The sequence below is a fragment of the Pieris brassicae genome, chromosome 2 (genome assembly GCF_905147105.1).
Source record: "Pieris brassicae chromosome 2, ilPieBrab1.1, whole genome shotgun sequence".
NCBI lineage: Eukaryota > Metazoa > Arthropoda > Insecta > Lepidoptera > Pieridae > Pieris > Pieris brassicae.
The window spans coordinates 18,810,103-18,822,741 of NC_059666.1; the positions used below are offsets into that span (position 1 = coordinate 18,810,103).

Below are 12,639 nucleotides of genomic sequence, written 5' to 3' on the forward strand. Positions count from 1 at the left end.
ACGTGTGTGATATGTAATATGCCATGCCTCCTGTCAATTATCAACGAAATAGATTTCATTAATCTTGACTTTTAGGTGAAAGCAGTTAATACAAAAGGGCAGAGCAACTACTCCAATGAGATCATGGTGACGACGAAAGTTGACATTATACCACCGCCGGAACAGGTGACATTTGATCCCAGTACGAGATCGGTTGCGTTCAGTGTGGGGCCTACGTGCCTCCCCCTAGTGGGGGTGGTGGAAGGTTTGGGAGCTCTTGGCGGCTGGCAGGTAGCTATACTATACAGGGTCATAGACCGTATTAAAATTATTATGGCAGCGGGAAGAGTGGGAAACTAAATAAATCAATAGCACCAACAACCTTTTAGGTCTGAGCCTCAGATTTCTGTATCTGTTTCATGATCATTTGTTAATCTAATCTCGAACGCCGTCGACTTTTTGGGTCTAAGGCAAGTGGGTTTCCTCATGATGTTTTCCTTCACCGTTCGAGCTAATGTTAAATGCGCACATAGAAAGAAAGTCCATTGGTGCACAGTCGGGGATCGAACCTACGCCGAATATAATCGCCGATACTACGAATACTACGCTGAAGCTGATTAGGCCAACACTGCTCTGTGGAAACTAAATAAATCCTGATTTATTCAAAGGTGTCGGAAATTAAACACATTTTTATTTTTATTTCTTAATATATTTCTGGTAATTTTAAAATTGTAATGGCATCACTGAATAAGTAAATACAATGTGCCGGTTTCGACACTTATCATGTGGTCTTCCCTTTTCAATTTTAATTTAAGTTTAAGTCCATCTGCTGATCAGTAATTACGTTCCTTTTAACGTACCTGCCGTGATATTTGTCGTTCTTTTATTTCTTCATACCAATTCAAATTCATTGATTTAATAAAAAGTACGAAACGACTAAATACAGCTTATAATAAGTCTATACAGAATGTAATATAAATTGTTATGATGATGCTATACAACTATAGCTAGTATAGTTTTGGGTATCTGTCAACTAGACAGGTCTTCACTGGAAATAAATAAGTGAGGCACTCACTGAGTTTTTTATAAGTAGTCTTTGATCGAGACTATTATGTGACAGGAGCATTATTTTTTTAAAAGAGATATTTAATTAATAGATGTGTGAGCACGCTTCTACGCACGATTTTCAATGTCATCATCATAAACTCCAGTTTGACACGACGCGGTCGGTACACATTAATATGAGAGTCGTATGTCGCGTATGAGCATATGGGTAAAATTGAGTGTAAGGAGTCTAACATAGTCGAGCACTATGTGCACCCTTGTGTTGAATGGAATGCCTTTGTGCCTACCATCCGTTGGACGTATCCATGATTTAAAAGTCTGCCTCAAAGCACTTCGCCCAAAAATACGGACGCTTCGAATAACACGTTTGCTCTAGATTTGTAATACTTTGTTCCTTTAAACAGAAATTATATGTCTCTACGTTTAAATTGTTAGGTAACACTCACTAGCACCCACACACTGACTCATTCACTCAGGCGTGTTAAAGAATCGAAAACAAAAATTAATAAAATAAACGATGTAATTAAATTATATATATATTTTAAGGAATTTATAATTAAATTTGTTATTGAAGAGCTGGATATGTGTAGGTTACATATAATGTATTGTTGTCAGATGAATAAATACATTTTATATAGTATACAGTAAGTTTCCTATGCCGCAAATCAACATAATTAGTTCAACTCTTGATCTCTAACCGTGAAAGTGTAACGAAAGAGGTTATTTTCGCATTTATTTTGTCTAAAGACTAAAATGACGTAAATTTATCAAAGTTTATTTCCATTTTCTCTCCATTCCCATCTTATTGTTATTTTTTGTACAAAACAAACCAAATGGACGAACTCAACTTTCTAATTAAAAAGCTTTAGTTAAATCTGAAAGAAACTATATTTTATTCGTACAAATTAATTGATAAATAACGAGAAACATTAATTTTTTAGGTCGTCGATACGGTGCCACTGCAATTATCGGGTATCAGTTCAACTATACAAGAAAGTACCCTGGATCCTCCCACGCCTCGCGGTAGAGGCTCCTCTGTACCACCATTAGATCAATTAAATCCTAGGGTCCGTTTGAGGCTTTGTTTACAAGACAATCAAGATACCTGCAGTGAATACATAGAGGCTGATAGTAAGTTCTTTTTATACATTGGAAATTAAATGTATATTATCTAGACAATACGTTTCTATTGCTTACTTATAAGTTTACTCAAAATCTTCTCGCTATAGCTTAGCGTGAATTTAGCTTAGAGCCATTCTTCTAAGCAATTCAGAGATCGTACTTGTTACCATTAGAAAAGTTGCATAATTATGCAAAATGAAATTATTGAATAAGATTTCTCGTTGATCCCACTTTTGCTTGATTACCAAGAATAAATGTACTTATTGTCGTGAACCGCTTATCGTTGATCAATAATTAATAAAAGACAGACCTAATTAAATAATATTTTTCAGTTGGTCCATCATACACGAAGGCAGCTGCCGCCTTAACTACTGCCACGGTCATCGCAATAGTCGTATCTTGCCTAGTCTTTTTACTCTTTTTGAGTCTTTTATTCATCTTTTGTCGGTGTAAACGTAACGAGAACAAAAAAGAAGCTTCAAAGGACTATGAAATGGACTCTATGAGGCCTCCCATGGTGTCGCCACCTAACCAGGCGCCTCCTCCATATTATCCGAGTACGGGGATGGAGAACAAGGCGCTCGAACATTCTATGGACTTGCAAATGGCTATGGATGACTCGAAGAATGCAGTTTACGCGAGTCAGGGTGGCTACGGGTACCACATGGCACCCCACACCCAAGGTCATCCGGGGCAAAATATGTCGAATGCGGACTGTAAGTATCATTTATAAGTATTTTTTAAAGTATCGCTATCAATTTCCACTAAAATCCAATTGTTCAGCTTAGTTTAGTACTGTTGTTTGTTTCATGAATTTTGTATGTGTTATGAATAGTTCGTACTTGCACTTAATGTTTCACTTATGCATATTGTAAGCATTAATAGGAGATATAGAAAGGTCCATCTGTTTGCGATGTAGTCTAATTAGTAATTGATTAATTCCTGTATAATTAATATATAATTGAAATGATTATTAACTTCTTTGAAATTTAGTTTGTACAAAACTGTAATTAGTACATCGGATTAAAAATAATAATATAAATTGGCAATAATAAGATTTGATTAAATATATACAAAGGAATACGTTTAATTAACTGCGATAATTTGATAAAATTTCATTGAAAGAGGTCCTATTGATTTCTGAATAATTATTCAATTGATTCTATTATGAAATAATTTATAGCCTTTCTCTTTGCTTACAACCTTTTGACTTTTATGTTCAAAATTTAGGTTATGAGCTCTTTAACTAAACAATCACGTTAAGTTTTTTTTGTATAAAAATACAAATCACCACGTCCTTAAGCCCGCAAGCGAGAAAAAGGTTAAACATTACATAGCGTATTTTGTATCGGTTCTAAGATTCTGATAGACTGATCGATGCTTTAGACAAAATGATTATTTAATTATTGCGTTAAATATTTTAAACATAATCTTAAAGTAAAGTTGATTACTTGTTTAAATACTGCAATAACCTGAATTTTATAATTAATTAAGCTATTTATTAAACTCACTCCGGTCACAAGTTGCCTTCAAAATGATAGGCTAAACGTATTTTTAAATCGACGGAAGTGTTTCGCTTGCTTCAAAAGTGAAATGGAATTAATGAAAGTTCATAATTTATTCATATAATTTTAATAAATTATGTTTGTATACGTCAATAATCATGTGTAAGCTAATGTTCAATTGGTTTGTTCATGCACGCGCAAGGACTAAGCAGTAGTGGCTACGTAGATGGTAAAATCAATCCAAAACAAAATATAATATTGCATGTTGAATGTTATGAATCACCACACCCATGTAAAATCGACGTTTCTTCTGTAGGGGTAAATATGGGGTATATTGAGAATTGCTACACGAACAGTAACAACGGAGGCAGCGTCAACTCCCAAGACTCCCTTTGGCAGATGAAGATGGCCGCGGCAAATGCGGCTCCCAGCATTCCGCAGCATCAGATGGTAGACCGGCAGTGTAATTATGGGTAAGTCAATTCTATTCTTTCTTATATAATGATACATATTATTTATTATAATACACTATGCTACTAGATTGTAGTATATTAAATTAGATTTATTGCGATTGAGTCTTAACTGTATTGCACACATATGTAATAATGTTTCATCACTCTTGTTTTAGCATTTTTGTGCAATTCTGAATACTAGATTGTGTTTAGGAATATCATTAAATCCTCCAAATTGAAAAAAAAACTGTTACCTAATACGTGTCCTTAATAAGACTGTAACCATTATTTTCTAATAATTTTGCAAGACCTTAACCCTTCGCATATAAGGTTGAGATAAAAAAACTTAAAATAATTTAAAAAGTATTAGCTAAACAGCTGGTTAACACGTAATACTGTTTGATCTCAACCATCTCGCCACTTACCAATCTAGGGCATACATCGGACAAAATAAAAATCATGTTATTCTGCGGTTGAATAAAATTTGTAGTCATAAATAAATGAAGCTTATATTTTCTGACCGTTATTTACAAACTAAATAACAATTATTTGGTAACAAAAACAATTATTAACATTTTAGACGGCCAGATTATATTTTGATATTGGCCTCCCAATTCAAACCATTCTGTTCCTTCCTGTTGTTACTATTAACTTAAATTCCGAGATGTATACGGTAGAAAGTTGGCGGTCGTTATTCGTATAGAAATATCTAGCTTGTCGCAATGACGTCTGGTATTTTGTTAATAGCATCCGAGCCCCGAGCGAGCTAGTTATAAGCATCAAAGTATGTTAAAGGTATATTAAAATATTGTTTTGATATTAACTGTAAACCTGGGCAACCGGTTTTCGTCGTAGTATAAACTGAGTTTGTACCAAATATCGCTTTTGCGTATACGTTAACCCCGCATTGGTTAATAATTGATTCATAACTAGATCCGGCAACAGATTGTAATTGACTGATTAAGAGGCACAGAAAGATTTCCGTTATACTCTTCTACGGATCTTTATTTTGTCACACCTAATAATAAATACAATATAAACAATTTTTGACATAATTTTGCAATTTTGGTCCGTTATATGCCTGTATACAAAGTTCATTATAGTCGCTGTCCGGTTAACAGCCCGTGCGTTGCGAGCAAGCTTTGAAAAATACATTTTATTTTGTCCGAGTACTTGGCTGCACTATGCAATGCATAATGTATACCTACGTATTGCTTCTTGCATTTAAAGCACAAATATTTTAGAATACCACCTTTACCAGCTTTAAATTTGTTCATTTTAAACATTCTTGGAGCGCAAAGTGGTCGGAATGTTGTGAACAAGAAAGTTACGTTATATAATATTGGAGTGAAACAGGAGTCTTCATCAACAACAAACTAATTGAAGGCTGGTTAAGGAGCAATCTAGCTTTTGAGAAATGCTCAAAATGAACTGAATGGTGTATTTCGCGATTGTTATTTGTTCTGACTATTTCTATCAATACATGAGCAATTGTTTTGCCTAAATTTTTTTTGTTTGAACGACAAAATTTGAGATACAGACTAGTTTGAGAATTCAAACCGATACATAGTAAACAACTGAAAAATTTTGATAAAAGCGTATACACTCGGATTCTATGAAAGATTAAAAGTTTCTGTATGCGCTTTGTGTATTCATTGATTAAAAACGTGAGTTATTACTTTAAATATTTGAACTATACGTAGCTGGATTCACCACGTTACATAAATTCATAGTTACATTCCTTTTTCCTTAGAGCGTGGACTAGGGGTTTTTTGACGCTTTCGTATAGTAACTCCAAAATCATGTAGAGGATTAAGGGTCTGATTATTCGAAGAAAGTCAAGTCAAAATAACAGAAAACATGACCGCCATACAAATGCAAATTTTCTGTGTTTCTATTCTTAAATCAGCATACTTGTAATTGTGTTCCAACTTACCTTATCTGTGGTTTCTATTTACCACACAACGTGAAATTCAATGGCCTCCGGGAACGATGATATGTTGAAACTTCTGAGGAACTTGGTGGACACTAAGGTTGTATTTCCTAAACTTGTTAAAAAAATTGTGGACGTTTATCTGTGGAGCACCGTTTTTCACGGAACGCCCTCTTTGACCCACACTTGAGTATCCAAGGTATGAAATGGAATCGAGAGATGACATTGTCAAACAAGTTATTATCACAAATATCCGTCCTTCAATTTGACCAGGGGATTTGATTCATTTGTTTTTGCGGGAGTAAGACAAGTACTGTTCTTCAAGTTTAATTAATGATTTTTATTAGTATCACTGCTTCCCAGCCACTGTGTGGTGCGAGTTAAGCGGAAGGCGTTCGATAGGTATTTTACACAGGTATTGCCAATGCGGAATACGGTCATTAGTAGAAGATGTAAGGCACCAAACACTTAAGCACCTGAAAACCAAGACCAAAGAAAGAGACCAAACTGCTGTCTCAGTATTTGAAAGGATTCAACTTAGACAATTAATTACCATCGCGAAATGATATCATTCTTAAATAATTTGATTTAATTCCCTAATTCAAAGTGTATGTGCCAACGAACCCTTTAGCCCCTTAACACCCTACCCCACTATCTCGCGGGTATGCGGCACAGTGTATCGCGCGACATTTAGTAATAAATACAGCAAATATTATACCTACTAGACAACTTAAACCGAACTACAACTTTTGTACACAAATAGCGGAGCGAGGTGCACGTACGTATATAAAGTATGAAATTGTACTACACATTGCTGTATGCACAATTTTTTTCATCATACAGCGTATACAGAAAACACGATTCGAAACTTCTTTTTATTAAGTCTATTTCGTCTATCAGTTTAGTTATTTTACAATTAGTCCGCACTCGGAGTAATACATTATATTATCTCTAATACTACCTACGAAATTTAAAACCTGGTTTATTTTAATCTTACTAAAAAAATAACCATAAACGCCGTGTCTCGGTTCAAAATATCTTCCAAAGATATATAGGGCGATAATCTGTGTAATTTGTATGACAGTATTATTTCAGGAAATTTAATTGTATGTTTGTCTCTATAGGTATGACCCAATAGCGCACGGTGGCTATGGAACTATTGACGACTACGCCCCGTATTCTCCCCTGCCTCACGGCAACCTCAGCACCCACGGTAGTCACGCTGGAGCTGACTGTGCCATGCGTTCATCACAAACGCCGTCAAGGCAGGACTATTGCTCCGATCCATACGCATCCGTGCACAAGCCCAAGAAAAGGGTGGATCAACATATTGGTAAGCTTAAGTTGTTTATATAGTATATTATCAGTGTCTTGGTAAAACGGATACTAATTTGGGAACATAAATCTTAGTGTCTTAGTACTGTCGTCCTCTCTACTTGTATTACAAACTTTTGGCGATGCTTATTCAGTGCTTTACTTTCGAACATTGGTTTAGATTGTAAAAGCTTTTGCTTGCTTCGTACAAAATGTTATTGAAAGATATTGAGAGATTATGAAACGCTCAGCTAAATTATCAGTGGGACGGACACATTGTTAGTTCAGGGCCTTATTAAGGGACACGGAACATCGATAAGTATGCTATAATAGGCGGTTCCTCGTAAATCAAAAATTATATTCTATCAATAATCTGAAGTAAACATGCTGGTTAAGCTGTGTATTACCGTAGCCACGCGTCAAATCAATCTGATGACAAATATGTATGTCAGATGTATGTGCTCAAACATCCAGTGAAATACAGCAGTTGCACTAATATTTAGTGACTTGAACGGATGAATGATGAATCAAACATTGCAGCTCCACAGTCCTGCAATTAAATCAATAACAGGCAGTAGGAAAGTTATTCTTGTTTGAACATGTACATATCTGGTGGTGAATTGGATTGCAAAATACAGTCTCTTCGTATTTTAAATTTATTATTACATGACGGAATTACTGTCATTTTATGATATTATTGTTCTTTCCGCCCGATGTTTTCTTCCAGCGTACAAGCGAGTTTTAAACGCGCACGTTGGCAGAAATGTCTCATAGTGCCCAGACGTGATTCTAACGCATAGACCTAGTGTTTAGTTGTTGTGTTGAGAGATTACACCATTAGGCTTATACATCGAATAATAAACTTCATAATGTAACTAGATTTTTTTTTAAACATAAAATATCACACTCTGAGACCGTAAACGACACTTTTGAGGTTGTAATAAGATGTCTAATTTCATACTTTGGTTTCAGAATCACCTTATCATGAAGTTAGCGGTCTGCCCGAGACGTATTGTGGGGGGCCTGAAGACGCAACTCCCGAAGACAAGCCGCCACATCTATCTCTTAGCTATGATGAATCTCTTGAGTCTGGATATTCCACACCCAACTCTCGAGCAAGGAGAGTTATTCGCGAAATCATTGTGTAAATATGAAAACATCACTGGTACAATTCCTAATAAAATTAATTGGACCACAAACATTCACTTGTACAATTATATTCCGCTTATCTTGCGGAATGTTTTGTTGTTCTGATTTTCAGATTCTCATTGAACGTCCTTATCTTTTACTGAATTTAATAATTCTTTAAAATCGATTAGGCAAGGTGAGGTAGAAAATCATTACATATATTAAGATATCATTTCATATTGTAAGCGAAGAAAATGTTTACACTAAAACACAATATGACACTACGTATAAGCTGTGTGCCGACGTCATATACAATGCATTGTAATTATACTTATTACTCTCTGGCAACTGCTGACACGACAGCATGTACTGGAGACATCGGAGATGTGCTAATCAAGTAATACATTGCTCCAAAACAAGACTATTATAATATTTGCCTGGTTCATGTTCCGACAGTGCAAAGGGAATTCTAATTACTCAGTTGAATAGCATCTTGTTCTCAATAATTTACGCTCTGTCTCAGAGAAATGAGCTAAGCTCGCTAAGCCTTTGTTGCATTTAAATTGTTTCGACATTCGTTTGTTTATGTGAAAATTCCTTGCATTTAACATTTTCATATCAAATATTTTTGTTTGATTATTAAATTTGCTCTGGGGCTTATAATATAAATGGGATCTCAGTCCTAGTACAATATTTAATTTTTCACCAATTTTTACGTACTAAGTAGACATGTATGTCAAATGACAAATGCTTTAAAAACACTGACAATTATTTTCGTCTCGCTTGAGATTTTAGCAATAGCCCGATAAAACCTTTTTGCTTCAATCACTCTAATACCATTCACTATACAGTCGGCCATTGGTGCTCACTTTTCCTTTTGTGTCTTGGTTCTGGTCCAGGAATCACGACCAGAGGCTAGTCCTAATCTCACGTTCAAGATGAAAACACATATACAGTTAATAGTAACATTGTTATACTAATATGAAAAGGCTGTTACTACGGATACCTTACATTGAGGTAAAAGAAAACTGTCACATGACGAAAATATGTTGGATGCATTAAATCACAATTAATTGCAACAATAAACTAGAACTAGAGAACTATCGTTTCTCAAGCGAAATATCATCGTATAGTTATAATTACCGTTTAATCACTTAATATAGCGTGTATAAAATCATAACTTAACTATAAGAAACGCCGTCCTTTTGTCAAAAATACTCTTATAATCTTCGGTGCCATTACGTAATGTATTAGGACTTTGGCTATGTAACTTTATTGCCAGTTATTTCATAATCTGTGGCAACCTTATTCATTTTTTTGTGGCCAAAACCTACTACGCTTAGTAATAAACTCCTCGTTGCTTGCAAATACTTAGTTCATTTGTACGCTTATACATTTGATGGTATTTATTTTTGGCTGACCCCACTGCGGTCAATTTCAAGCTTAGAATTACTTTTGTTTCAAGTAATTTTGTAGAAGTATTTACTTTTAATTTTTCAATTTCATTAGGTTTTATTTCACTACATATATATCACAAACCTTTTTCTTTTTATTGATGTTAGAAAATCAATAATATTGTTTATTTTTTTATATTACACACTTTCATTATATACAACAAATACACTTATTAAAATAATCGTGTAGCTATCATTACATCAGATGTCATTAGTTTTATTAGTGTTAAAGCACGAAACGGGCCCACCTTTATTAAATAGGATCTGGACCACCGGAAATGTTCATTTTTAAATTATTTTGTTATATACAGGGTGGGATTTTGTGTTTTTTTTAAATAAAGTTTCTTACAAGCAAAAATTGCTGTCCCTTCCATTAAGGGTATTTTCCAGGTGGTGTTTATTAAAAGTTCCAGCCTGTATAATGAATGTTTCTCGTATAGCTTTGAGTCATACAAGCCACTTTTATTGAATTGAAAGATCTCGGACACTCGGCATCAACGTGACTGATAATTGTTCAAATACAAATATATTATATAATTCTATTGATAATCATAGTGCTTAGGTATATAGTATAATATGTCGTGATTAATATCTTTCGAATTTAATGGTGCAATTTACGTATTTAAAGACATACGTAGATATTCGCTTTCGCTTAGGGTCAATAATGTATTGTACACAGCTTCAGAACTGTTTTGCACATACATGTATCTTGTCGTCCTTTTCACATGGCTCATAAAAAGTAGGAAGGTAATATGAATAGCTTGATTTTTGATCGTTGAATAACTTTCTTTAATACTAGTATAAGGAATATATGTAAGTGAAATCATTGTCTCTTTTTGTGTACAATTAAAGTTTAACCCACTATACAACGACAAGTACTTATGATCTTAGTTGGTAATGAAATAACTTCTTTATACTTTTTATAGGTTAAGTTAACGGTTAAGTTTTGTACATTTAAACTTGTATATTTTTTATCTATACTGTACTTAAACGCCAAACGTTAATTTGTAACGAAATGCGCCATATTTTAATTTTAAGATCTGACATCGTACGTTAAATTAATTGTTGTATTATAACAATGAACTTGTGGTATCTATTGTAAATATTGATGTATTAACTTTCGTGAAAATAAATTCTTTTTCACTCCAGCAGTATTTTTTACCCGAAAATTATACCGTTTATCTACCTTACAGCATAACCATATAAATGTTCAGTTCATAGATTTATTCAGTCCTTTAGGAAAAAAAAAATACTTCGAAACATGTTATTAATAGCTCACCAAATACAAGAAGTAAGTAAATTTTAGTCAACATTTCTTAAGCTTGATAGAAATTGTAAAGGGTTTTATGTCACCTTGGAGACATTATTTAAATGTAGCTGCCTATTACACACGATCTTAACATGTTTTAAATAAGACATGTCAAGGCTGGACTTTGTCACTAAGTACTAAGTAATTACGCTGTTTATAAGGAGTTCTTTGTTTTTGTCCGCAACACTTACTAAAAACATTTCAAACATTTTTAATATATAGCGGGACAGGAAGCAATGACACGACGATATTTGATTTGTCAGCTGTGTATCTTTATTATAACAGTAAAATAAAAAAGTCATTTTACAGTTTTCGCAGTTCTTAAAGTGTTGGCCTAGTGGCGTGGAGTCACACGTTCCACAGAAAAGAATACCAATTAGCGTAGGAGTTAACTTCACCCACATGTCTCGATATCGCATTACATTTCTATTGATTTCAATTCATACAACATTTTCTTAGTTTCTAAATATGATAATGATGCTCTCAAAAAGAAGTTGATTTTTATCTATCCGAAGTTGGGGATCTGCATACTAGATGGCAAACGTTTGTTGATAAGGGTGATTAAGTGTGACTATGTGAGTACACTTTGGTACTTCATAACTTCTATTAGCGATGGCGAAAATTATCTCGAGATAGATGTACCTTTAATATAGATCTTTCCGCAACGCTAATGTCGCAAATAAGTTGCTTATGCTTACACATGCATGGTACGGCACGCTCCATACAAACCGGTAGGGCAGCTGTCATCTGCAAATAATCGCCTCAGGCATCCGTATCTGTATCTGCCAGTACAGCCAGTCTTTGGTAAGACGCATAGCTGAGTTGGAATTTAGTGTTTTTTGGAAATTAGTCCCGTAACAGATTATACAGATTCTAAAAAAAATAACGATTTACACAACACATGGTAGGTTAGGTTTTCATAGTTACATTTATTATGTTTATAGATTACAATAGATAGAGAAATATATAATATTAAAACACAATTTTATTTGATTTTCTAATACACAAATATAATTTATATAATCCTACCTACTTTCCAACCGACTATGAATTATCTTAAAATACTAATATACTCAATAATTTGGCAGTAGTTAAAAGTTACACCAATTTGTAATAAACGTATTTAAATATGGTTAAGTTTTGATGTTCAGTTCATTAAAAGTATAATCTACTCTACTACTATTTTGCTTTTATAGTTTTTTGTATGAAATGTGTAAAAAAGTACAAAATCCACTTTGACCCTATCAACGAACATACTTGTCATGTTTAAAATAATTTTCTGTAGCTGGAGCCACCGCGAACCTGATATGTACTCGTAGCACTAAGAAAATCTCTAGAGTTCTAATGAAACTCACCCCATCTAAGTCGATGTAAGTAC

The 12,639-nt window shown here is 34.1% G+C and overlaps 1 protein-coding gene across 1 annotated transcript in view; it reads left to right on the forward strand.

Annotated features, from left to right (window-relative positions):
- LOC123717949 (hemicentin-2) overlaps window positions 1–11,100 on the forward strand; it is a 37,085-nt gene extending 25,985 nt beyond the window's left edge. The window contains exons 7-12 of the mRNA XM_045674236.1: window positions 76–270; window positions 1,986–2,175; window positions 2,499–2,882; window positions 3,988–4,144; window positions 7,181–7,389; window positions 8,343–11,100. Of these exons, the coding sequence (XP_045530192.1) occupies window positions 76–270; window positions 1,986–2,175; window positions 2,499–2,882; window positions 3,988–4,144; window positions 7,181–7,389; window positions 8,343–8,518 (1,311 nt within the window). The 3' untranslated portion in view covers window positions 8,519–11,100. The remainder of the gene's footprint in view (window positions 1–75; window positions 271–1,985; window positions 2,176–2,498; window positions 2,883–3,987; window positions 4,145–7,180; window positions 7,390–8,342) is intronic.
- Window positions 11,101–12,639: the final 1,539 nt, after the last annotated feature.